The sequence below is a fragment of the Heloderma suspectum genome, chromosome 1, assembly GCF_057233095.1.
Source record: "Heloderma suspectum isolate Gila_16-S chromosome 1, 16-S_ref, whole genome shotgun sequence".
NCBI lineage: Eukaryota > Metazoa > Chordata > Lepidosauria > Squamata > Helodermatidae > Heloderma > Heloderma suspectum.
The window spans coordinates 312,677,660-312,705,059 of NC_139458.1; the positions used below are offsets into that span (position 1 = coordinate 312,677,660).

The window sequence follows — 27,400 nt, forward strand, 5'->3', positions numbered from 1 at the left end:
TTACTCCCAAACTCTGGAACATGCTCCCTGTGGAGTTGTAACTGGTCCCCACTCAATCTGCATTCAGAAAGGGGGCCAAGACAGATCTTTTTAATGTGGCTTTTTAAATTGCTTTAGTGGTTTTCAGTGTGGTTTTTAGTGTTTTGTTATTTATTTATTTGACTGTGGGTTTTATGTTTTAAACCTTTTTGTAAACTCCCTTGTTTGGCCTCAGAAAGGTGGTATAGAATTACAAAAAAATAGTTAGTTTAATGAAATTATTGCTTTTCTTTATGTACTGAATTGAAATCATATTGATAGATTACTAAAACAGTTTACTGTTAGATATGTTTTCATATTGCTTGTTTCCGAATATTATTGTAATGCTTTAGTATGTTGTCAGACACATTGGACTTCCTTTTGGAAGAAAAAGTAGGGCACAAACAATATAATGTATTATAACAGAAATAGATTTTTTTTAAAAAAATCAGAATTTCTTTCATTAAAAAAAATCAATTGCAGTAAATGTCTCTTTAAAAATAACTTGGTTAAAATGAAATTCCATTTTAATACAATTAAATACATCAGCTTGAATCCTAAGTAGGCATCCATAACCGGAAGGAGACCTTCCGTTCAGAGACAGGACCAAGATCCAGCACAGAAATGTAAGTCCTACTTAGTTCAATGGAATTTACTCCCAGGTAAGTAATTGTAGGATTGCAGTTTTAATGTTGGTTTACCAAAGCAGAAGCTAAAATCTGCTTTGGAATGTCCCAAATGCCCATGCCCTCTAGAAACTATAGGAGAAGGTGCTAGAGACTGCCTGACTCGGGAATGTAAGCTTCAGTGCCCCTGTGTGGCCGTGAAGGTGGGTAACCGTGGAGGGTTGGGGGGCCAGACTGGACACCCCCCCCAAGAACCTTTGGGGGGTTGCAGCCTTCTCCTGTGGCAGCCACTACTACAAACAGAAAATGCTGCGCTGCAACCTGAAGTAGCCAAACAGTTGTGCGCTCCCTGCCATTTGACATGCTGGGGGGGAGTGTGAATCTGCTGCGGGGGGAAGCATGTGGGGAGTGCACACCTTGTTTCCCAGCAGAACTGTTGGGAATCCTATGGCATGGAAGCAGTGGGGGCTGCACTGCAGAGGCAGGGGACTCCAAACCACACACCTGAGGTGACAGCTAGTTGCCCCCCCAACAGCACCAGCTAATACAAAAATTGTTTCCCTTATCACATACCTATTAGCATGAAAAAAATTCCAAACGCGATTGGCAAGTTGTTCAATAATCGAGCGTTCTGTAGTCGTTTACCCAACATGCATGCACCTACCGCTTGTGCAACAGCAAGGACACAGTTTGCCCAGTAGTACTGATACTAGGAAGGGTGTTTAAAGTCATACTGCAGTAGAGCCTATAATGCTCAGAAAGAAAAATGAAAGCTTTTTTTCAGCAAAGCAAGGAAGAAGATACGGTAAGAATAGACCAAAAGAAGGGTCCAACTGGGAGGGCCTAGGAAAGGAGGAGGAAGCAGGGAGCAATGGAAGGTGGGTGGAGACAGAAGAGGTCTCTAGATGAGCCAGCAGATGGGGAAGTGACCAAGGGAACGAATGTTGGAAGAGGCAGGAGCCCAGGGAAATAAAGAGTGGGCAAAAGGCAACCATATTTTCATATACATTCCCATCACTTTGGGGCATCTTGCTGGTGTTAAAATAAATTTTAGTTTGTTTCTTTATTAAACCTGGTACTGTTATTTTAAATCTTTGCACTGATGCTAGGTTCTATTTGGTTATTATTTTTATTTTATACTGTAGTTTTAAACTTTTATATCATATTTTACCGTGTTGTGCTTTATGGTTTTAATTGTTGTGAACTGCTCAGAGCGCTTCGGCTACTGGGCAGTATAGAAATGTAATAAATAAATAAATAATGAAGTGTTATTATGAGAGACACACAAAACAGACTTATGATACATGGGACCATTACTTCTTAGCACTGCACACGTTATATAAACAAAAATTGCACCTTTCTGTAATTAAGCAAGTTGTAACAAAATCTCCCTCACACCAATAGATCATTTTCAAAAACTCCCTTTTAAAAAACAGGATGCTGACTGTTTTTTGTTTACACTACGCTTTATAAGTGAACAGAACAATCCTATAAATGTTTACTCAGTTCTGCTGAATTCAACGGAGATTATTCCCAAGTTGTTACGTAGGACTGCTCGGTTAGGCACTAACTAAAATTCAGGTTGGGATAAAGTAATCACAAAGACCTTAATAGCATATAACAGATCACTGTATATTACACTGAACACTGTATAGCCACAACTTGCGTCTTAGGCGACTCAGACGAAGAGGAAACACAATAAGGTGCCCTTGTTTCTTTTTTAAACACACACAGAACAAACTAGCATTTCTAGTCTCACAACAGACACTGCACAAATGGCACCTTAGGGAAACATTTCTGTAGCACACTGGCTTTGTATACATCACATTCATGCAATTTCAGAGAAAAGCATGTTAATTCTAGATAAATAAAAAAAGGTATCCAAATTACCCAAAGCTCTCATATTTCTAATACAACTTCTAATGCATGACCCTGATGCAGCACATGATAGAACAAAATCACTACTTCTGTTCTGAAACAATGTACTATTTCACGAGTTGTTAGTCTGCCATCTTTAATCTAATGGGTTTTACCTTGATCCACCAGCAGGTGGTATTGTAGCCACATACAGTACCTGGTACCACTCCCATTTATTTTTAAGATTTAAAAAATAAAGTTCCTCTCCATTTTGCATTATGTTTAGGCGTGTAGCACTTGCTGTTACATGTGACACTAGATTTGCCCTTTACACAATGCAATGCTATTTTTTTCATTTTAACATTCTCATTAACTGAGTTATTAAGCTTTTTGCAGTTGTATCTTGTAAAGGTAGCAAGCAGGTTGGTAAAGAAAATATATCGCATAAGAAATATGTTCCACACAAAGCAGGAGGAGACGAACTTCATCTCTGGGTTGCTTAGCACTGTGTGTGAACCAGGAACTTTGGGTTGTTTGGGGGGGGCGGGGGGGGGAGAGAGAGAGAGAGAGTGTGTGTGTGTGTGTGTGTATATATATATATATATATATATAAAAAATAGATAAATATAAAATAGATCAGATCCAGAGATAAATGAGTGGAACTCCACTTGTACAACGGGACTTTCGTGGCTCCTCCTCATCCAACAGTCCCCTGTACCCCCTTTCCAAGTCACTCCCAAGGGTCGAGGGACCCTCTGAAACAGTGTGCGACAGAGCATGAGGGACCCTCAGTGGGACAGGGAAATCAGGAGAAATCAGCAGGGCTGCCTCATGCAAGCAGAAGTGCCCTTCCAGTGGCATGAGATCTCTGGATCCAAGCCTAAGATTATACACATAATTAAGGATTTAGACTGTGCCATGCTCAGTTTAAAACTTGGCACAAGATATAAATATAGCTAGGAGAAAAAAATTGTTGAAGGGTGATATAAAATAAATATACTATGCTTAAAAAATGTTCCAGCACGGTCCACGTTAGGGGCCAAGAAGAGGTAAATTCTATGATCTACATAAATTATGCAAATTTGAATAGTTTCTTCAATTTTGCCATTTTTATTTTGCATAATTTATTGCAGTTTTGCTAGTCACAGCCTAGAACATGGTACACATTTAAACTCTGGGCAAAAATATACCTCAAAACAATTTTCTCATTCAACTGGCAGGCAGAAGTGAACAGAAATAGACAACCGAGTTCTTATCCAAAAGTATTTTAAAAGGTACAGCCGAAGAACAAGAAAAATATAAGGATTCAACAGAAAGACAGATTCAGCTAGGAAACACATTTCATTATATCTTTAAAGAGCCATCTATGCTACACTGCCATATCCTGTTATAAAATTACAAAATATTACTATAACATTACTATAACAACAAATAAGATCATCATCATACCTTTGTATATCTGTTGGATGACAAACTTATCAGATCACATAAGAGGTTTCCACAATGTTCTTCAAACAAACTGATACTGGTTAAATTTTCACCTGTTAAATTTGTGAACTTGTGAGCATACACAGTTTGCCCTAGAAAATATAAATAAAATGAGAGCGTTTTACCCTTTGATATTGACTTTATGAATGCATTCTATTCGTGCCAAGGGGGGGAAAAAAAGGCTAAGTCATCCATTTTTGATTTAACATAAGAAAAACAGGGAAAATTTTATTTACCCGAAATTTATTCCCAGTTGATGACACTATATTTTTACAGCAGCAGGAGAAAAGTTTAGTATGTAAGATCAGCTCAGTGCCACAATCCTGTGGCCTGATTTAAATTTCTGTTTGTTCCCATTTTCCTTCAGCAAGCAACCCAGGGCTAGCAGCAACCATGCTGTTCAGATAACCTTTAAAAACTGAGCCTTAGTCATTGCACTGTAGCTTCTTCACATGCAGAATGTAGAAACAAACTGTAGATAACGGATGGTCAGTCTCTCCAGTCTAGGACAGAAAGATTTCCTCTGGGCTAACCTACCTGGGCAACAGATTCCACCATCATGTAATTATCACTTCTCTCCCTCAGTGCAAATTAGAATGGATAGCAGGAACCTCCCCAGACAAGAACCTTCTCAGCACTAAATGCGAAGACAACCTACAGGTTTCAATTATAGTTGGTATGGGAAACCTCAGGCCTGCGGAGCCAAATCCAGCCCTCTGGGGTCCCGGACAGCCATACCTCTTTTGTAGCCACACCCCCTTTCCCTGGCTGATCATAAAGTGGTTTTCCAGCTTTTGCACATTTTCCAATTATAAAAGGTTGAAACGCCACTCCTAAGGCTTAGTAAGAGCTTTAAACTAAAATATGCCAGTATTTTTGCTATGTTGGGCCCACCTCTTTTGCCTCTGGCCACATACCTTTCCCTTCTGGCCACACCTACCACTGGAATGTGGCCCCTGAGTGCTTCTCCGAAATTGAAGTTGGGCCTTGGGATTTATTTATTTATTATTAAATATATTAATTGCCCATCTGGCTGGTCACCCAGCCACTCTGGGTGATGTACAGCATACAATAAAACAGTTTAAAACAATAAAATTCTACAGTAAAAACATTTTCTAAAATACCCTAACCCACCCCAAATGCCTGCCTGAACAACCACGTTTTTAATGCACAATGGAAGCTCATTAAAGAGGGGGCATGGCGGAGTTCCCTAGGGAGGGAGTTCCACAGAGTGGGGGCCACCACAGAAAAGGCCCTCTCCCTCGTCCCCACCAGTCTAGCTGTCCTGGCTGATGAGACAGAGAGAAGGCCATCCGAGGCTGATCTTGTTAAGCGGCCTGTCTGGTGTTGCTGGATGCGCTCCTTAAGATAGGCTGGGCCGAAACCATATAGGGTTTTAAAGGTCAAAACCAACACCTTGAATTTGGCCCGGAAAACAACTGGTAACCAGTGCAATTCCTTCAGCACTGGAGTGATGTGATCTCGCCAGCGGCTGCCTTTAATCAGGCGAGCCACCGCGTTCTGTACCAGCTGCAGCTTCCGAACCGTCTTCAAGGGTAACCCCACATAGAGCGCATTACAGTAGTCTAAACGAGAGGACACCAAGGCATGTACTACCAATGGGAGCAGATGGTCGGGAAGGAAGGGGCGCAGCCGCCGTATCAGATGGAGTTGATACAGCGCTGTCCGGCTCACAGCTGACACCTGAGCCTCCATGGACAGCTGGGAGTCCAAAATGACCCCCAGGCTGCGGACCTGGTCTTTCAAGGGTGGCTGTACCCCATTCAACACAGGTCAACATCCCCCACCCTCCTCTTGTCTCCCACCAAAAGTACCTCAGTCTTGTCAGGGTTCACCTTCAGCTTGCTCCTCCCCATCTAGCCACTCATCGTCTCCAGACATTTGGACAGGGATTCTATGGCCAACTTTGGTGAAGATTTGAATGAGAGGTAGAGCTGCGTGTCATCCGCATATTGATGACACCGCACCCCAAACCTCCTGATGATAGCCCCCAGCGGCTTCACATAGAAGTTAAATAGCATCGGGGAGAGGGTGGAACCCTGTGGCACCCCACAAGTGAGTGGCCACGGGTCTGAAACCTCCTCTCCCAGTGCTACCCTCTGGTACCTGCTGGAGAGGAAGGACTGGAACCACCGCAATACGGTGTCTCCAATGCCCGACCCCTCCAGGCGGTCCAGGAGGATACCGTGGTCAACGGTATCAAAAGCTGCTGAGAGGTCGAGGAGAACAAGGAAGGAGCATTCACCCCTATCCAGAGCCCTCCTCATGTCATCTACCAAGGCGACCAAGGCCGTTTCTGTCCCATGCCCAAGCCTGAAGCCCGACTGAAATGCGTCTAGATAATCAGTTTCTTCCAAGTGTGCCTTCAACTGCATCGCCACCACCCGCTCAATCACCTTGCCCAAAAATGGCAGATTTGAGATTGGGCGAAAGTTGTTCAGAACTTGAGGATCCAAGGAGGGCTTCTTTGAGAGCGGTCTTATCACTCCCTCCTCAAGGAAGGCATTCACCACCGCTGAAAAAAGGTTCCCCATCCCTGAATTTTAGCGTGTCTTTTCATTTTGTGCCTCAAGGGCATCAGCCGGCATGGAGAGCTACACAGCCTTTTGCTTGGCCAGCACCACTTTTGTACTTCCCAACCTGCTGGTTCCTTCTCCACCAACTCACCCTGCCACACAACGAGAGAAAATCCCAGACGCTTGTTATGCTACACAGGGTTCCCGATTATCCTGTCATTTTGTACTGGGGCTCTGCTAGCTTAGCAGCATGAGGGTGCCATTTCTGACCTAGCAGGGGCATCCATGCAAAGTGACAAGACACCCAAAAGGCCTCAGCAATATCTCAGAGACCTGTAGCGCATCCACGCATTGTGCAGAAGCAACAGAAGGGAAGAGCCAGCAAAGCGGAAGGGAAGCCCACAAGCACTGGCCAGCAACAATGCTCTCAGAAGCTTCTCCACTCTTTCAGGTTGACTTTTTCCCTCAACTGAATGTAAGTGCTTTCAAACATTCATCAGTTTATTCCACTGAATGTGCAAGGGTCCCCAACCTTTTTGGGTCAGTGGGCACATTTGGAATTTTGAGAGAGTGTTGTGGGCATTCTCGTAAAACGGCTGCCATTGGGGAGGGGGGCTTGCCCATTCAGAAAATGGCTGCCATGGCTAGTGACAAAACACTCACGTCCCAGAAGGAAAACTGGTGAAACTAAAAGGAAAGTCACTTGTCCAAGAACCAAATACAAGGAAGAGTTAGGCTTTGACCTCCAAAATACAGACCCACTCTTTTGAATCCAAAGAAAGATGGCGCCGGAAGGCAACTCTTCGCTTTACAGCATGCCAGCCTCCCAGCTAAGAAAGTTAATTAAAAAATCTTAACAAAATAAAAATCAGAAGGAGCCTGGAGCCTGGCAGGTGCCGAGAGGTGTCCATGAGCATACTGGTGCCTATGGGCACCACACTGGAGACAGCAGAGATAGAGGAATCTAAGGTGAGCAAGAAGCAAGTGGCTGTGTAGTACAAAGGCCTTGGTGCAATGCTGCATGAGCAATACGCTTGGCAGAATCTCAAGCACAGACCAAATACCTGAAGATGGACTGCATGCTGCACACTTGGACATACTTTTCCAACATCAAGTCTGATGCCTAAGAGTGGTATTTGTTCAACAGTCCATTCAAATGCAGTAGCAATGCTGTCATTACTAACTTTGAATTTTGGATCTAAGAGCTTTGCAGCAGCATAAATTGGACATAACGGTGGGCCAATTCACACGACATGACAGCCTATGGTCTAATTAAGCCGTGGTGGGTTGTTCTTACCCATACCTAAGCCACGGTACTGCTGCCCCATGATCAAGCACAGTGTGGCTTGTTTTCGTAGGTTGTGGGTTGATTCCCTCCACCTTCCTTGCCCGCTCCCAGCACATAAATAATAATAATAATAATATCCCTGGAGCCTTTGCAGCATGGGTGAGCAATTGCTAGCAAGGCCTCACTACGTCAGCAGCCTATTCGCCATTGGTCACTCATGCGTGGGCATGCATTACTCTTCGGCTGCTCCTGGAAATGCTCATACTGTTCCAATGAAACCCTTCCCTTGAAGCCTTGTTTTAGCAGAACAACATTCCCCCTCCCCCCTAGGATGCCTACTTCAAATTGGAGCATTGTGTGAGCAGTAAAACATCCTTGCCGCCCTCAGTCAGTGCTGGAAGGAGCCGCACTGTGCCATCCCTCTCCCGGAACAGTACCCTCCACCCTTCCCCATTTCCACCCTGCTGCTCTACCTTCCTGCTAGCAGTGGTGCACTAGCCTTTCATTCACCCGCACATCCTCCTCCCCTTTTCTGTCCACCCTGCTCCAGCACATCAAAGCATCCGCCACTCTGTTACTTCCCAGTATTTCAATGCCCCGCCTTGGTAGGCATTAACGGTAAGCATTAAAACTGAAATGTTTGCAGTCACCCTCCAGCTGACTCTGGAATAGCCACCACTCCCAACTCGTTTATTTTGATATAGGTATATGCAAAGTAGCATGTACCATCTCTCGAAGAGGCACACTAAGGAGGGTAGATGACATGGGGTGGAAAGGCAAGGGGGCAGAATGGAAAGAACGCTGTTATTTTTACAGTAACATAACTTCCCCACCCACCACTACCATGCCCAAGTAGGTTCTTGGGACACCTTTCCGCCTCATACACTGGACTTTTCTACACAGTGAGGCAATTATCCTCTTTAAATATGCACTTTCTAGCCGCATGGCTTATGCAGCCACTATGGAAGTGAAATATAAATGATCTTCCCCCTTCATTTCCCCCATACTAGCTGGACTGTATTGGTAACTTCATTGAATACTGCAGGCTAGAACTGGCCTTGAGACCAGCCCAGATTCTTCCACTCAACTCTGTGCACTCTACCACTGCTGTGTAGGAGGACAGGGGAAAAGACAGCAGTACAAAGGGAACAAAGGACAGGTTTCGGGCTATCATTACAAGGGACAAAGGAGGATTACTTGGAGCCATCTGCTGCCTCTTGGGGGACGTCTTTTTCCATCCAAATGTGGGCCTGCGTATACCCTGGCCTGCTTGTTGTCATACTGCAATTTCATGGTACTTGTGCTGCATTCTCAGCGCTGGTACACCAGGGGCCTTAGGCTGATGCGATGGATGAAGCAGCTGTGGGTTGCGAGGTTGTATGTTGTTTGCAGACACCCAAGTACGCTGCTGAAACTGACAGTGAACAGGAGGAGGAAGAAGCTGCTGTGGAGGACCATATGGGAAGTGATGGTAAGGGGCTTGAGCCTGCTATCCTGGAACAGCTGCTATCAGCTGGGTGACCAGCCAGATGGGCGATTAATAAATTTAATAAATAGATAAATTAAATAAATATCAAGGCTACTGCTAACATTTGCAGAACATGTTTCTGTCTTTCCATCACTGCAGTTCAGTCCGCCACTGCTGCTTGAAAGTACCATCTGAGGCACGCATGCTTTCACACAGAGCGGTTGCTACAGATTCTCCAGAAGTGTGTATGCTCTGAGCCATGTGACGTGTGGCCCACGCGGACAGGAGATGATCGTTCACCCTACACCTCTCCTCTCCAACATCCATAAAAAGTTTGCCTGATGCTTCCGTTGCATGAACCAGGTCTCTTGCAAGCTGCACACAACTGGTTTTGCATTTGTCCCTCAAGCATGCCACGCTCAGTGCATTAGTCAGTGCCACATCTCCTCCAGCGCCCTCCTCCTGTGCTTCCTGCGGTTCAGTGGCTTCCTGCGGGGCAGTTCTCCATTCCTCCGCTCATAGGTGCTGCTGCTCTTCAACTGGCTCCCCTTCATCTGATGCAAATTCCCGCTCTCCTGCCATGGGGTGGCGGGGGAGACAGGTAGGGTCATTCTGTTTGGCAAACAGACCAATCAAGTCCAGTTCCAGTAGTGGCATTTTGCCACACACACACACACACCAGCCAACTCTGGGAGACCTGTGCTTTCCAGCGTGAGAACTGTGCTTTCCACTCCTCGGGTCCACCTGTATGGCCAACAGCACGAATCACAAGCTTCTCAAGATCCACTATTGCATGGCTGATGAACTGCTGCTCCTCTTCCTGGAACAGTTGCTGCGCAGGGACCCTTGGGAGAACAACAGAATCTGGCATGTCGAACATCCATAGCAACATCGCCAGGGAGGTTAATCTCAGACAGCACTGGAAAGGAGGCCCAGACTGCTTCATGAACGGTGTGGTCCACATCCTGTGCTTGGGAGAGAGCATTTGATGCCCTGTGAGTAGTAAGCGCTGGGTTTCTCTGCATTGTTTAAAACCCACTTGGGCTGCTTACACTTGAGGAGTAAGTGATTCCTGAAGCAGAAGTGGTAGCTTTTAAGAACAGCAATGGGCTCCCAGAGCTGCCGGCACACTTCCAACGGAAGTTGTTGGAGGCCATTCTGTGACAGGTTCCACATGAAGCATTTTTTCATGGGGTGTACCATCCAGAGCTCATGAGACTTTTGCTGATGGGACACGACGTTGCTTAGGTGTACACTCTACAGATGCATCCCACCCCGTGGAACCTCTCTCCATGAAGCACACACTTTCCTTGACGGCCCTGATGTTGGTGAGGAGGAATCCCTGGAGGACAAAAGGCCTCTTCAGGGGGCGATGTCCAACTCTATGGATGCAACAAGAGGATGCCAGAGGTATAACCAGGTGTAACATCCCTCCTGTCCAGCAGAATTGTCACCAACTTGTCATGAAGTGGCCTGGTGCATGGCTCAGCCCCTGAGTGCTTGTTGTGGGTCATTATTTCCTTAAACTTCTTCAGCCCGTGGAGCTTTTCCTTGCTACGTGCAAAGCCTCACAGTGTCATCTCCTTAGAAAACCATGGGAACAGAGTGCTGTGTTTGGTGTTCTGTAGGGCATCCTGTGCCTCTGAACTGAGCTGGAAGCCAATGAATACGCCCAGTTCAGCATCAGCCCAGAACCTGGCCCATAATCTTTGGCTTTGGCCTTGTTGGTAAGATTGAGCCTGAGAAGGTGCCTGCATTAACTGAGTTGCATGTGATGCTTGTGACCAAATGCTCCATAGTATTATAGGGATACTGGGAAGCTACTGTCAGGAGCGCCCTTGCTGCCTTCTGAAACCCTCAAGTAGCCAGAGTCAACACTAATTGTATGAGCCTAATGAGGGAAACTTAAGAGAGCTGCCTACTAGGGGTTTCTAGCCTTAGTGAATCAGTTGATCTCCGTTTGGAGGGTAAAGGCAGGAAGTCTCTGAACTTAAGGGCTAGGAGGCGAAAGTCCACCCTTTCCCGTGGGGCATCGGGGCGCAGCTGCTGATGTCATGCCAAGCGGGCTGAGAGCCTCCTCTCGGTGCCCTCCATCTCCCGCTTGTCCCTGTGCCGGTGCCTAGTGTCCCGAAGCTACAGTTGTCCCTCCCCCTGCCTGCCAGGGTCGCTCCTACTCTCAGGAATTTGAGCAGGGAGGGGCTTTCTCTCCAGCGGTGCCTCTGAACAGTGTGCAGGTTCCTCTCCCACAGTTTCTATCTCTTCCTCAGAATAAGAACTGCTTTGGGGCTCTCTGGGCTCCGATCCAACCCTGACAGCTATAGAGGGAATGAAGGGAAATGACACTCTTCTGTTCATTCAGCAGCTAAGATTTACAGATCTCGCGATACATGTTCACTGGTGCCTGTGGACAATGGTCACTTTAAAGTGATGCCTGTTAGCAGATGAATTTTTTTTTTAAAAAAATCTGAGTACATATCTTTATCTTTCATTGGCCATAGTCACCAGATGTTTTGGCAGTCATAGGCATCCAATCAGGATTTTGATACTCCAGTGTATTTAGAATTTAAAAACAAGGAGGAACTCTGTTCACTTTTTTTTTTTTTTTGAGAATCCAGCAAACAAATGTTTTTAGTCAAGAGATTAGGCATAAATTATTTTTAAAATTTACCAGCATGACCACATGGCAGTCCATGTTAGTGTGCGCGTACATGAGCTAACAGTTATCCTTTTAAGAGTGAATGTTGATGGTAGGAGTGTATATACAATGATGACTTTTATTAATAATTAAGATTTCTGTTTCTGTTGGAAGACTAACCAATATGTAACTAGTGCATGGACCTTCTATCTGGATGATGAGATAAAAATGCTTACATAAGAAAACAGGTTGGCAATTCCATTGAAATCGATAGGACAAACAGCACATGTTAATTGGTTTAAAATACATTATGGATAGATGTACTGAACTTTTAATTGTTTTAGAACTGGAGATTTACTGTGAAAAGAGATAGATAAATTGATACGTTGATTTTTTTAATGTGCTACACAGGTATAGATTAATTGATCCTGTTATTTACTGATTAAAATTCCAAAGTGTATTCCAGGCATATAGAGTTCTAAGACTGGAAGGATCGTAGAACAATTGGAAGAAGTAGAAGATCATCTATTCCAACAAGCTGCCCAAATAGGAATGAGAAACATGTTATAGACAGACTCTTTTGGAGGCTTAGACAAACAAAGTAAGGACAAGTGTGAAATGGGCATGACAAACCTGCCTTCTAGAATTTATTTTGCTCCCACAAAAAACCGCATGTACCCTTCTCCATATATAACCAATGAGCACTAGGAAATATAATCTCTTTCTGTATTTCAGTTCATCTTTTATTTCCTTGGTGAATTGCTTGGAATTCCACGTCTTCAAATACAGTCTAGTTGTTTGCAATTTAGCTGCTATCAAATAGTCCAAAAGCCTTGATGTGCCAGTTTGGACATAACTATCTAAGCTTGTTAACTATGGCTTAGCAAGCTAGAAACAAACACTGGGTCCTCCTTTGTCTCCTCCCTTTACATGCTGAATTTGGTGTTTCAGTCCAGGTCTGGTTTAGAGTTCCCCATTATTTCTGAAATGGGGAACTCCGGTTGAATGTCAGTTTATTAACTAGGATCTTAAACCATGTTTTCTTCCTGGTTTACGATCATGATTGGTGAACCAACATTAAACCAGAGCTCCCTATTTCAAACCAAACAGGGAACTTTGGTTTAAATAGACCAGGACTGAAGTGCCAAAGCCAGTGTGTGGGGGAGGAATGGAGGGACAAGGGCCTGATGCTTATATTATGTCTGGAAGGGCCTTATGTATATTTGTCTTTTAAAATACTGGTTTAAATTTAAATTGCAATGGGAGTCAAGCAGTGCTAACTTAGTATGGATCCAACCTACTGTGTGTGTTTTAAACATAATGCTGCCCTTTTATGAGTATTTTCCACACATTGTTTCATTTTTCCCTGTGTTTGTCCCCATGCCTACCCTCACACAAAAATAGCCATAAAACTATCTAAAATAGACACAGGGCAGAATCCAATGGGACACTAACGCTTCTGCTGATTCTCTTGCACTCTGCCAATTCATATCCATAAGTGACACTCACCACTTGCAGAACAAAGATTTAGTGCTTCCAGGGCAACTGTAAATAAGTGAAAATGCTCATTTCTGGAATGGGGCAGGTTGGCGGAGCTTGAAAGGGAGCTCCCCTGGCCTGTCTGAATCAAGAAACAAATGTTTTCGTGCATTTTGGGGCTTCCTCTGGGACGCGCTACATCCCTGTTATGTAAGAAGTGGATCCTGCTCATGCAATGGAATCGGCAAGACCCACTACTTGCGCAAGAGAATCTGCACAGCGCAAGAGAATCGGCGGGGGGCGTAAGCACCCCGTTGGATTCCACCCACAGTAAGCTTTAAATGTTTTTATTTTTTACCATGAGGGCTTCAGAGAAAAAGGCAAGCTTAAAACCCAAAGAAATGCACATCAAAATCTTTGAGCACGTTAACATTGGGGTAAGAATCAAGACCCACTAAAAATAAGCCTATGTATGTCTCATAGAACATTATCAAGAACAAAATAACAGCTACATTGAATTGACAAGAAGCAAGCAAAGTACTGTTTTTGCAAAGTACAGAAGCTGATTTTCCCTCCAGGTGATTGTTTTAGTAATAATTTGCACATGCACTTTGAACTAAAGAACCAACACACAAATACTGCACAACATGTGGACCTACTTGGCATCTTTTCACCAAGAAGATGAAGTATCCCCAGCACTGACCAGCGGATGTCTAGGTGAAGATGAAGCAAATGCCATGATGGGGGAAATAACTATAATTATAAGAAAAAAATACCTAAGAACAATATTGTAAATCATATAAAATACAATTATGTTCATACAAGACTATTCCTTCAACTGTTGAAAAGGAATGACTGGGACATATGAACTGTAAACTGTTTCCAGTTTGCTGGAAACTGGGTAGTATTCTTATAATGGAGTGGGGACAATTATTGAAATATTATCACTCTCTTATTTTGATGCACTTTGGTATCAAGATCCAGTAGAGAGGGAACAGACCCTTGCTCAGTCACAAAAAAACAAGGATACGTTAGCAAAGATGATATCATCCTCAAATAAACATCTAGTGTTCAAAAGATTATAAATTATCAAGTTCATTCATATTTCCCCCCATAACCTCCTTCTATTTTCCAGGGATATATATCATGTTTACCACAGCATATAATTCTACAGATTAAAATCTAGTATACTCCACCACTTCTCCCATCCATGGCTACTATGTGGGCAACTTCAGATATGCAAAAAACCCTACTAGTTGTCACTGAGAACAATGTTGGGCAGTGCAACCCTTTGATGTCACATTAGCTATTGAGGCACAAAATGGTTGGCACTTATACAGTTGTAGCATCTTGTGGTTGGCAAATAAGGCACTCGGTCTTACCTGCCACACAGAAACACTGACCGCCACAAGAAAGATAGTCAATCCCCATGCCTACAGGTGCTATGCAACTGCCACTACGTGGCACCACTACACTCTATTGGAACTATGGCTCCAAACTGGAAACAGCACGTAAGAGGTTGAGGCTGAGTTACATCACCTCTTAGGCAAGGGCCTGTTACTGGTGCTAGTAGGAGGCCAGAAGGCATGGCACTGCACTAGTGGGACACCCACAATGTCCCTTCCTTAGTGATCTGACTTACTGAAATGACTGGGCTGTAAAGCTACTGCTTATATCAGCCTTCCCTAACCTGGTGCCCTCCAGATGTTTTGGACTACAATTCCCAGGATTCCTGACCACTGGTCATGCTGGCTGGGTTGATGGGAGTTGAAGTCCACAACATCTGGAGGGCACCAGGTTGGGGGAGGCTGGCTTTTACTGGGCATCTCTATCCCGACTATACTGATTATATATGTCAAAACAGAAACAGTCAAACCTTCGCTTGAGGCAGAACCGTAAATCCTCCTAGAAAGCAACTAGGGAGTTCATACAGGTGTCCAATATGCAATGTCAAAGAATGGAGTTCTTCAACAAGCAAAGAAGGGAGTTGCGCTTCTTGTTTCTCATATGGATGGAACAACTCATCATCCTCTGTTTCGTGTGGTTCCAGATACCTGAATATATATGTTAATATGTAATATCATACAACACTAAATATGTTGAGTAAATTAAACAGGAATAGTGTCTTGACATCTCACCTGAAGATGAAAACTTTCACATACTGCAGGAATTCAGTACACTGCTGTCTGACATTATGGGCCTCCCAGTGAAGTTTTGCAGCCTGACCTGAAAGTAAGGCAGAAACTAAGGGTATGATCCCTCCCTTGTGTGCTGTACTGTCACAGCCTCCGCCTCCCCAGCTTGAAGGGGAAATTCTTATACTTAAGTATTCTAAGAAGAAAAAATAATTATAATTAATGGGCCCCACTCCAATTAGCTCATCTGGGCACTGAATCCACTTCAGTTTCCAGAGGAAATGCAAGAAAGGTAGAGTTATGGACAAAGTGCCAACTAATACAAACAACAACACCCAAGTGATCTGGCATGACATGGAAAAAGGACATCCAGTCCCCTCAGTGGGTTGCTACATATTAACAGCTCACAATGTGGAGTAATTTAAAGTGGCACCATAAATTGGAGTCCATAATGCTTTTGCTGTACCTTAGTGAAAGGGACTTAACACAGAAAAAATGGCAACAGAAGAACCTCAAAAAGCTAATGCTGACCTGGAATTTGGACAAACAAGCTGTGGTTCAGCTGAAGCTTCACACTCACTAGCCCTGATCTAGCAGCTTCAATGCACATGTAATGACTCCCCGATCACTCTTCCATTGGGGAAAGCTCTAAATGCACATAGGACCTTCCTCCGCACAAAGCAATGGAACTGCCCCTTACTTGCACAAATCCCTATACACACACAAGAGCCTCAGAGAGTTTTGGGATGTGGCATATGTCTTTATAAAGCTCATGTTTTATGGCTCCCCCCTCAAATGTGCAACTTATTAGGCAGTTTGCAATGTACTTAACTTATCCATCAAGCAAAATTCCAAGCATTTGTCACCACTATGACAAACACAATGATGTTTCAGTTGTCATTGAAAACATCAACTACCAGTGTTTGGAGGAGAGGCCAAAACCAGCCGTCAATTTTTTCTACTATTTTGTGTGATTGCTAACCTTAAAAAAATACTGTGCAGTTACAGCAATCTTTAATAGGGATCTCATATAAGAAACTTCATGTGTATAACACAGACCATCACGTTTCTGTACAATTCTTGCAATGTTATGTTATTATTGTAAGTGATCCTCAGATGGATGTGAATAAGCCAGGCTCCAAATATTAAAAAAAAAATTAAGCATAATATTTACTGTCTAAAACAAAAAAAGGCATACACACAACTTGAAACATTTTTTAAAACTTACCAAAGTCAGATAAACCTGACTGAATGAGGTTTTCCAGTTTGTATATTTGTTGCCTATCAAAGAAAGAAAGAAGGGAGATCTCCTTGGAAACAAATCTATACATACAACAAAATCTGAATTGTTATATAGCAATAAATGAATAGCGTCAGCTAGGGTGAAAAAATTAGCCAACAGTTGAAACCGAACATGTACAAAGGACCTGAAGAGTCAAGCCAGTTTCCATGCTTTGCCTGATCCCTTGAACCTAATAGTATCACCATCACCTATGGCACAGATGGGGAACCTGTGGCATTCTAGATGCTGCTTGACTCCAACTCCCATAAGCCCAGACCAGCATTACCAATGATCATGGGACATGTAGTCTAGCAACATCTAGAGAAGCCTTCCCAAACTGGGTGCCTTCTATTTCTAGCAGGCCCAGCTAGTATGGCTAACAGTCAGAAATCCTGTAGTATAAAACATCTGGAGGGCATTCAGTCGGGGAAGGCTGATCTAGAGGGTCCCAGGTTCCCAATCCAGTCCTTTAGGTACCGACAATTCAACATGGTGAGTGGAGACAAACTCCATTAACAGTGTATTCTTATACCTCTCTACTCAGAAGAAGTCTCATTATGTAAAACAGAGCTTACATCCAGGAAAGTATGCACAGGATTACAGTCTAAATTGCTTATTCCAGGTTTAACTGAAAGAGATTATAGGAATAGTAGAAACATGTCACTCTATCTCAGACAGGGAGCCAAAACAAGCAATACAGGGCAAGGCTATATTTACCTTCAGTTATGAGCTAAATAAATAGTCAGAAAACTGCTATTCAGGTTTGAGATCTATATGGCTATTCAGCCATGAAGTTCACTTGGGCGATCTGGAATCATCAGCCCTATTTAAGACATAGTAAACCCTGAAGTCACATTGGCCGTGCATATGGGTTGGATCCGGACTTGTGCTCAGCAGAGTTCCACTGGTACTGGAAAAGGGGGTGAAACGGCAATTTTTTCCCATTCTCCTTTTTTGCTGCACCTCCCAGAGCCACTTCCCACACCGTTCTGGAGAGTTGGGGGACCCATCCGGAACAGCACGGGAGGTGACATTGGGGGATAAAGAGAGCATCAAGGAAAATGGCCACTTTGGTCTCTCTCTCCAGCAGAAAGCCTTTGCTGGATCCCAGTTCCCTCCACAAATGGAGGAAAGTCTGGATCCACCCCATGTCTTCAACCTAAGTTTCACTAGGGCCATTAAGCATTTAGCATTGACTGGTGGATTCTCCAGGGACTATTAAACTAACTTGCTACAGAAGGACACAGCATATTCACCAAAAGGTTAAGCAACTTTTTGTAACCAGGCTGCAGCACAGCCTGAATCTTCAACTTTACTCACACGAATTGACAGCCACAGCTAATCATAGAGAACAGGTGTAAAGGGCCTTTTACAGGAAATGCCAGTTAATAAGTAGGCAGATCCATTTTGCACTAGATCCAATTTTCAAATGTCAAAGTATTCTGAAATGTAGCCTCATCTAATAGTAATACAGCTGCTAAATAGATAGCTATGGTCAAGACTAGAACTAAAAGGAAATATTATATTCCACTTTTGGGCAAACACAATTCATGAAATGAACCCCATATATAAGAATCCAATACACCACAGTCCCCCATTACTGCCTAGAAAGATGCAAGAATATTTCAAAACCCCCACCACTTTTGTTCCTTCACCAGTTTGGGCCATGTACCTCAGTGGCAACCAGCTACCCGCTAGCTGCATTTAGGGTAGAACTCCATGTAACTTCAGCAAACCTGTGTTCCAAAAACCACATCTGCCAAGGTGACATGAATGCAAGGGAGGAGCAAAGGTGTAGGTGTAGACACGAGGACAGAGCACATGAAGAGGGAGACATTTCTATGGTCTCCAAGGCCATTCTTCCCACCACCCATCCCACTAAAAATGTAATAAAAATTGCAACAAATGGTGGGGGAGGGCAGATGAGAGAATCTGTAGAGTAAGTGAGCATAGGAAGGGTAAGTGCAATCCACCCACTGGTCAGTTCTCCTCTGCAAATCACCCCCTCTATGCATTAGCAATACATGGCAATGGCATGCTTGATAATATGTAGTTTCATACTAAAACAAGTTAGTGTTCCAACTCTTCCCCCCATAAACTGACAGTAAACACACACACACAACCACTTCTGCACTTTCCCCAAAGCCTTTGTAAATCACTGAATGAGGCATAGATAAAATTGAATCCTATTTCACTCCAAAGGGGGGAGGGGGGACTTGATAGAAGAATTATGTTTGCTCAGAAAGTTATTGAGCATTTGGCTTTGATGGGCAGATTCTCCAGCAATGGTCAAACTGACTTATTATGGAAGGATGCAGCTTATTCACTAAAAAAGTGAAGCAGCTTCTTGGTGGCAGGCAGCAGCATCGGCCAAGTATTCAGTTTTACTCAACTACTACCCTAAGCAAGAAAAAACAAGGAAACAAAGTATGCTGCTCCAACAGAAATTAGTCTGATTGTCAGATAGGGATGGTGACAAGACTCAAAATTAGGCAGATTGTTGGTAGAATCGATTACATTTGTAACGTGTATGTGTACCAAGCCTGGATGGCTGTCTAACAAACTTTTGTATTTTAGGTCTTCAAACAGAGATTGATTAAAATTTGATATCCATGTTCTGCATCTTAATGGGCTGCCTGACAAAAGCACCTAAACTCTGCCATTTCTGCACATGCCCTGGTTAGCTGGTTTTACCCTTTACTTTCTGAAGGAAATGTAAACGTTCCATTTACAATGCTCATCCAATGATGTCACTTTAATCCTTTAGTTGCTGTTCTCCAAACCAATCACTGGTATCATAGAATCATAGAATAGTAGGATTGGAAGCGGCCTATAAAACCGTTGAGTCCAACCCCCTGCTCAATGGAGGAATCCAAGTCAGAGCATCCCCGACAGATGGCTGTCCAGCTTCATATTGAATGACTCCAGTGTGGGAGAGCCCACCACCTCCCTAGGTAATTGGTTCCACTGTCATGACACTGCAGTGATGTCATGTTGTTGAGTGTGCATGAAAACCTGCCTTGGCTGCAGCACAAAGCAGCCATCTTGCATGGATGATAGGAATGAGCTGTAATGGTGCAATTCTAAACACACCTCCTAGGAAAGATGTTCCACTGAACTCTGTAGGGGCTTATTTTTGAGTAATCCTACATAATATCTGACCATACTTTTTCTGCCTCTTCCGTGACACAAGCAACAGCAAGCCCAGCACCATAGCATTAAGTTTCAATAATAATGCACAGCAATTATAAAACAAGCATTATATGTTTGAAGGACCATATGAAAGCCTCCAGATCCACTCTACAGAAATGCCGTATGTTCTGAAGATGAATAAGAATACGGAGCAATAATCACAACACATTACAGTAATAAAGGTAGGAAAATATCATACCTAAATAATCCAAAGAGAAGTGTACAAGACTCAACTAAAGCAATTTCAGTAACCCACTGAAAACCAAATAATTCCACAGTGTCTTCTTCATAATCAGTTGGAAAGGGATCCAGCCCCAGCAAAATTCTGAAAAACAAAGCCAGTATTCTTCACAGGCTCTTGAAAAGATCCTATACATACATACGTATATTATTTGTTACATTTATATCCTGCCTTTTCCTACAAGGAGCCCAAGACAGTGTACATGATCCTCCTCTCCATTTTATCCTCACAACAACCCTGTGAGGTAGGTTACGCTCAGAGCCAGAGACGGGCCCAAAGTCACCCAGTGAGCTTCATGGTTCAGTGGGAACTTGAACCCAGGCTGTCCCAGTCCAATGCTAACCACTACATCATACCAATTTGTGAACTGGTATTAACCTTGTACATTTGCTTTCACCTAGTGGACATCTACTGTCTGCTCCACTCACCGCTTGCTGATCTGCACACATCATATAGCACCATCCTGTGATGGCACCAACATAACCCAAAAAAGCCGCATTTTCTTTGAATCAACCTTCAAATCCTGGTTAACACAGAAGTGCAGTACTAACACTAGTACTGCACTTCTGTTGGGCCACCAGGACTAGCCAGAGGATCAGCATCTGAATATGTTACCACTGTACCGTCTAGCCCAAACCGAAGGGAAGAGGCTTTTTTCAGCAACAGCAACACCACATCAGTAATGTATGAAGCAGCCCCAAAAACCCTCTATTCAAACAAAAGCTGAAGACACTAATGGGATCATTGTGGCACACAGCAGCTGTTAGAAGAAACTAATTAAACATTCCAAACTCTCAGGCCTGAACACACTCACACACAGGGGATTTTAATACTATTCAAAGTAATTATGCCACTGAAACATTCTTAGTAAAAATCAAGCCTGCCCGATAGTATTTTCAAGATAAAAGTCTCAAGAGTGATATTGTAAGTTTTACATACCTCTTAAGAGATCCACTTGCTAAATAAGAATCAGCAGAAAAGCTTTTCCCTCCATTTGTGAGGTCAGATGCACAGGAGAAACTGACAAGTCTGGAGCACTGCTTTTCCACTTCCATAGCCATCTCTAAGCTCTCTGTAAGTGACGAAGGCATTGAGCGAGCCCTAAAATCATCATCCATTGTTCACACTTCTCCCTGAAATAACACAGTATGTATTTTTTTTTAAGTGTTCAGTTTTCTGAATGTGAAACTGTCAGAATTACTAAACAAGAACATAAAACCAAGCCAAATACACCCCTTGAAAGAACTCACTAATATGTCCAAAAAAAGCAAGCTTTCAAACCAGCTCAGTGTCTCCATGCATAGCAGGTGTGCAGAACCCAAATTCCATTTTGAAGAAACTCTCAGGGACCACATACCAGTGGTAGGTAGAACCAAAAGCAAAAGGGGCAGGTTTCAAAATACTGGTATATTTTGAAGATCATCATCAGCGGCCCTTCTCCATGAGCCCCTGCCAAAGGAAGTGAGGTGGGTGGCTACTAGGAGGAGGGCTTTTTCTGTTGTGGCACCCCGGCTCTGGAATGAGCTCCCTAGTGAGGTTCACCTGGCGCCTACATTGTATTCCTTTCGGCACCAGGTGAAGACCTTTTTATTTTCCCAGGCATTTTAGCATTTTAGCTTTCTAAATTTTTATCTTTGCTGTTTTAAATCTGTATTTTAAACTCCTGCACTGCTGCTAGGTTTTATTGTGGTTGTATTGTTATATTATGGTTTTAATGTTCTGTATATTTTAAATTGTTTTATTGTGTGTTGTTTGGTTTTAATTTTTGTGAACTGCCCAGAGAGCTTCGGCTATTGGGCGGTATAGAAATGAAATGAATAAATAAATAAATAAATAAATAAAAGCTTAAAGTGCTTACAGCCGGTAGCTAAGGTTTAGAATAAGTATTTTAGCCCCTTACAGGGGGGAAAAAACTGAGTCAGACCTTTGGTCTATCTAGTCCATTATTGTTGACACTGAGTGGAAGCAACTTTCCAGAGTTTCAGGTAGGAGATCTTCCTGCCCTACCTGGGACCTTCTACCTGCAAAGCAGGTGCTCTACCACTGAGCTACAGTTCCTCCTCTACAGTTCAAACATTATGAACTATGATTCAGACAGAACACTAACGTGCCAATAGCTTAGTGTTATGAAAACAAGCTTACTCTCCTCCTGGGTTCATGTGTTGCCCCAGCTTCCTTGGGTATGGCCCCCAGGAGTTTGGAAGTGCCCACTTCCACTCTTGATTAACTGCAGCTTGCCCTGCTGTGTGAACCCACACAAACCAAGGTTAACCTTATTCTATGGTCAGCAGAAACAAGTGAACTTCAAACTATAGTTTATGGTTTGTTTTCAGTAACTGTAGTTAAGATTAGCCACAATGGCTGGACAACGCAGTAAGCTACGATTAACCTACAATGGAAGCAGAAACTTCTGATCTCCCCCTCAGGGCCACGCAGGAGAAGAAAGGGGGAGAGGTTTAATGTTACATCCTAATGTTAAACTGTGGTTTAACTGTGGTTTAACATTACATCCTAATGCAGCAGTAGATTTTTTAAGGGCACAATGTGTACATGAAGTGTTTTCTAAGGCCTTAAGGTAAATCTGATATTCAGATGCACATGTCCTTACCATCTCAGATGAGGCAGGTGCCTACCAGAGGGAGAACTTTCTCAATGGCACTTCAGTTATAGAATGCTCTCCCCAGAGAAATCAGCAGGGTGCCTACCTTATTGTCTTTTTGCCAAGCAAAGACCTTTTTAAAAGTTTTCCCAAGCTTTTTAGAAACAAGTTTAATCTTGCTGACATGTTTTATGGTGCTTTTTTTTTTTTTGTTGCTTTGTATGGCCTTCTAAGGGCACAATCGTATGCATGTTTAGACAGAAAAAAGTCCTACAACTCCCAGTATTCCCAGAGGCTGGCGAAAGCTGGGAGTTGTGGGACTTTTTTCTGTCTAAATATGCATAAGATTGCACCTTATTATGGGTTTTTGTATTTACATTTTAATTGTTTTATTCTTTCTTGCAAACCACTCTAGGAGTATGATAGAAGGGCGGATTCAACATACTTATAATAAATAAATAATATTGTCATGACTGATAATGTTGTTGTGATTTCGGTTGTTCTGTAAGGCCACTCACATTAAGGGTCTTAGAAAATATTTCCAACCAATGATGAAAATGGAAGAAAAAGTGAAACGCGTGATCTTAAATAGGAAACACCTATGAAAGCTTTATCATGTATTTTTAGAGAGCCAGAAAGCAAACCTAAGTGGGGTTGCGGGAGAGTGAAGAGGCACATCCTCTGCCACTTCCAAAGCCCTGTGGGGGCTTATCTAGAGCAATAAAGGAACTGGCAGAAGAGCTCTCAGAACTGCTGTCTATTCTCTTTGAGAAATCATGGAGGACGGGGGAAGTCCCAGATGACTGGAGGAGGGCTAATGTGGTCCCTATCTTCAAAAAGGGTAAAAAGGAGGAACCTGGGAACTACAGACCAGTCAGTCTGACATCAATCCCTGGGAAAATTCTGGAGCAGATGACAAAGCAATCCATCTGGAAGCACCTTGAAAACAACACAGAGATTACTCGAAGCCAACATGGATTTGTCAAAAACAAGTCCTGCCAGACGAATCTGATCTCATTCTTCGATCAGGTAACCTCCCTTGTGGACTGTGGGAATGCTATAGACATCATATACCTCAACTTAAGCAAAGCTTTCAACAAAGTGCCCCATGATATCCTGATGAGCAAACTAGCTCAAAGTGGGCTAGATGAAACAACGATCTGGTGGATCCACAGTTGGCTACAGAATCAGACTCAAAGAGTGCTTATCAATGGGACCTTCTCAAACTGGGGCGAGGTAACGAATGGGGTACCGCAGGGCTCAGTCCTGGGCCCAGTGCTCTTCAACATTTTTATTAATGACTTGGAGGAGGAGGTGCAGGGAATGCTGATCACATTTGCAGATGACACAAAATTGGGCGGGATAGCTAATACTTTGGAAGACAGAAACAAAATTCAAAGTGATCTGGATAGACTGGAGCGCTGGGCAGAAAACAACAGGATTACATTTAATAGGGATTAATGCCAAGTTCTGCACCGAGGAAAAAGAAACCAAATGCACAGTTACAAGATGGGGGATACGTGGCTCAACCACACTACAAGCGAGAAGGATCTTGGAATTGTCGTCGATCACAAGCTGAATATGAGCCAACAATGGGATGTGGCTGCAAAAAATGTGGCAGCCAATGCTCTTTTGGGCTGCATGAATAGAAGCATAGCTTCCAAATCCTGGGAAGTACTAGTTCCCCTCTACTCAGCACTGGTTAGGACTCATCTGGAGTACTGTATCCAGTTCTGGGCACCACACTTTAAGAAGGATGCAGACAAACTGGAGAGGGTTCAGAGGAGGGCAACAAAGATGATCAGGGGAATGGAAACAAAGCCCTATGAAGAGAGACTGAAAGAACTGGGCATGTTTAGCCATGAGAAGAGAAGACTGAGGGGAGATATGATAGCACTCTTCAAGTACTTGAAAGGCTGTCACAGAGAGGAAGGCCAGGATCTCTTCTCAATCATCCCAGAGTGCAGGACACAGAATAATGGGCTCAGGTTACAGGAAGCCAGATTCCGGCTGAACATCAGGAAAAACTTCCTGACTGTTAGAGCAATACGACAATGGAACCAATTGCCTAGGGAGGTGGTGGGCTCTCCCACACTGGAGGCGTTCAAGACGAGGCTGGGCAGCCATCTGTCAGGGATGCTCTGACTTGGATTCCTGCACTGAGCAGGGGGTTGGACTCGATGGCCTTGTAGGCCCCTTCCAACCCTACTATTCTATGATTCTATGACCTTTTAGTCTCCAGCAGTTGCATTTTTCTGTTTTCCCTCCCATTGCTTTAGGGCCTACCGCCAGTAGAATTACTGCCAGAAGTAGATTTATGCCTGCACAGCTTCAATTTAGGAGTGGTTGAAGGGAGAATTGCTTTGTAATTCAGTATTGCAAACAGTGAATAGTACAAGGCCTATTGCACGTTATTTATAAGGAAAAATGGGTGGTTAGATAAATATTGTAAAATGCATTTAGAAACCTTTAAATGCTATTTAAAATGGGAGACCAAGCTACAAACTGAACACCTTTTTAAAGCACAACTGTGATTAACATTACTATACAGTATGTCTCAATTAAAAGGCAATGATAATATTCCATCTGTTTATCATTTATTTTCTTATTTATACTTTTTTCTGGCATGTCGGTGCATCTAAAATAAAAGCCTAAGAAATTGGGTGTTACGTACTGTCCTGCACCCAACACCCTAATAAACAAGCAAACACCTAACAAACTTAGCAAATAATAAACTTCGCAAACCCTTTCTCTCCTCTCACCGTGAACTATCTGAGATTATAACAGGAAGGATTACAACAGAGTGGCTAAAGGCTATTAGTGTGACAATCCTAAACTCAGTTACCTGGAAGTAAGATCCACTGAACTCAATGGGGCTTACCTCCGAGTAGACCCACCTGAGATTGCAGTGTAGTTTTGAATGTCCAGCTGCAGCGACAACAGAGAAGACAAATGCGTACACTGCATTAGCAGAGGTTGGAGGGTAATAAAGTGGGTGTTAAGAACGTTTCTAGAACAGAATCAAGAACAAGGCCCCAAGCATAGACAGCCTACATTTCCCCCACCAGTGAATAATCAATATGCAGAAATACCACAGATTTCAATGACATACGTTTCATGGAAGTAACTGCCTAATACTAGCAGCCTACTAACAGTGCAATTCTATGTATGTTTACTCAAAAGTTAGGCCTATCGTTTGATTGCGGCTTACTCCGAGGGAAATATACATATATTAGGGCTGCAGCCTTAGCCTGGGTTTGGGGGGCAAGGCTTGCAGGTTACAGTGCAAGCTGAGGGCTGTGGTTTTCCCACGTGCACTTATTTGGGAGTGTGCCCCATTGAACACAACGGCATTGACTTCCCAGTGAGCATGCCCCGATATTAACCCGAGATCCGCCACTTCCTCTTAAATAAGGCCAAGAGGGCTCCCGCTTGAGAATCGGGGGACCCGGCTTCCAAAGAGGAGGAGGAGATAATTCCCTACCCTGCTAACGCGGGATACACGCCAGCATATCGGAGCCCCACACAATGTAACTACAAGGCAGGAACAGGAGGAATCCGGGATAGAACACCCGCCAGAGAGAAGAAACCCTGAAATGTGCCTTAGGCCGGACACGCAAGTTTTAAGAGGGCGGTCGGTAGGGAAGAAGCCCACAATCCTTCCCGCCTGCAAGCGCGCGCTCTCATCCGCCGCCACCCCCTTCACGCGACCAGCCTTCCTACCACGGAACTCCAGCGGGGCACCTCCGTAACTCCCGCGCGCACTCAATGCCGCGCCACCGCGCATGCTCCGACGATGACCGTTTCTGACGTAACGTGTTCCCATTGGGCGAGGGAGGGGGATCCCGTTGAAGCCCCGCCTCTCTGGAAGGCTATGTCTTCCGCCCGTAGGACACGCCTCTTGCGGGTTTCGAGTGGGGTCGGGGAGAGTTTGGGTGCTCAGTTCTCCTTTCTCCTTGTATCCTTGAGCAAGTGGGGCTTATTTACTCTGAAGTAAACCCTCCTCGGAGAGCAGAGGGCAGGAAGGCCTGGCGTGTTATGGGGTCACGAAGAGTCGGACACGACTTAACGACTGAACAACAACAAAGCCTCCTCGGGTTTAAGATTATACAACTTTACTTAAAAGACGTGCTACTTCACCCGTGCAATTTAGGGCGAGACCAACTCCTCGTGTTCTGCCTCTCCTTCACTGATCCAAAACGCCCTCGTAAGCACGTTCTCTAAGGAGTAAATCCCAGCGATTTCAAGTTGGTCTACTCCCAAGAAAGCATACATAGGGTTGCAGCCTTACCCCGTAACTGCTGCAATCCTACGCACACTTGCATAGGTGTAAGCTCAGAAAATTCAGTGGGGCTTCCTTCTCAGCAAACATGCATAGGATTGCACGATTAGTCACGTAAAGAGACTTTGGGACCCAGTTTAATCCCCTTCGACGCCCCATGCTGACTTAACTTTCAAGGCATAGCAGCACAGTACCCCTGGCTAAATACATAGGTGCAGGGGTGACGTCTACGGGATGTGTGGTTTGGAAAAAAGGGCAAAGGCTAATGCATAA

The 27,400-nt window shown here is 43.8% G+C and overlaps 1 protein-coding gene across 4 annotated transcripts in view; it reads right to left on the bottom strand.

The window, feature by feature from the left end:
* MMS22L (MMS22 like, DNA repair protein) overlaps positions 1–26,641 on the bottom strand; it is a 126,151-nt gene extending 99,510 nt beyond the window's left edge. For 2 of the 4 annotated variants that reach the window (XR_014786631.1, XM_084827149.1), the window contains exons 1-8: positions 26,569–26,641; positions 21,186–21,379; positions 20,205–20,330; positions 16,760–16,812; positions 15,535–15,622; positions 15,273–15,450; positions 14,056–14,149; positions 3,951–4,081 (exon numbers count right to left, since the gene is read on the bottom strand). Coding sequence is in view for 3 of the 4 variants with exons in the window: in XM_084827149.1 (XP_084683275.1) it covers positions 3,951–4,081; positions 14,056–14,149; positions 15,273–15,450; positions 15,535–15,622; positions 16,760–16,812; positions 20,205–20,330; positions 21,186–21,364 (849 nt within the window). In the remaining variant the exon portion in view is untranslated. Of the gene's footprint in view, positions 1–3,950; positions 4,082–14,055; positions 14,150–15,272; positions 15,451–15,534; positions 15,623–16,759; positions 16,813–20,204; positions 20,331–21,185; positions 21,380–25,726; positions 25,774–26,329 lie in introns of all 4 variants that reach the window. The other 2 variants (XM_084827151.1, XM_084827150.1) reach the window with 2 other exon arrangements.
* Positions 26,642–27,400: the final 759 nt, after the last annotated feature.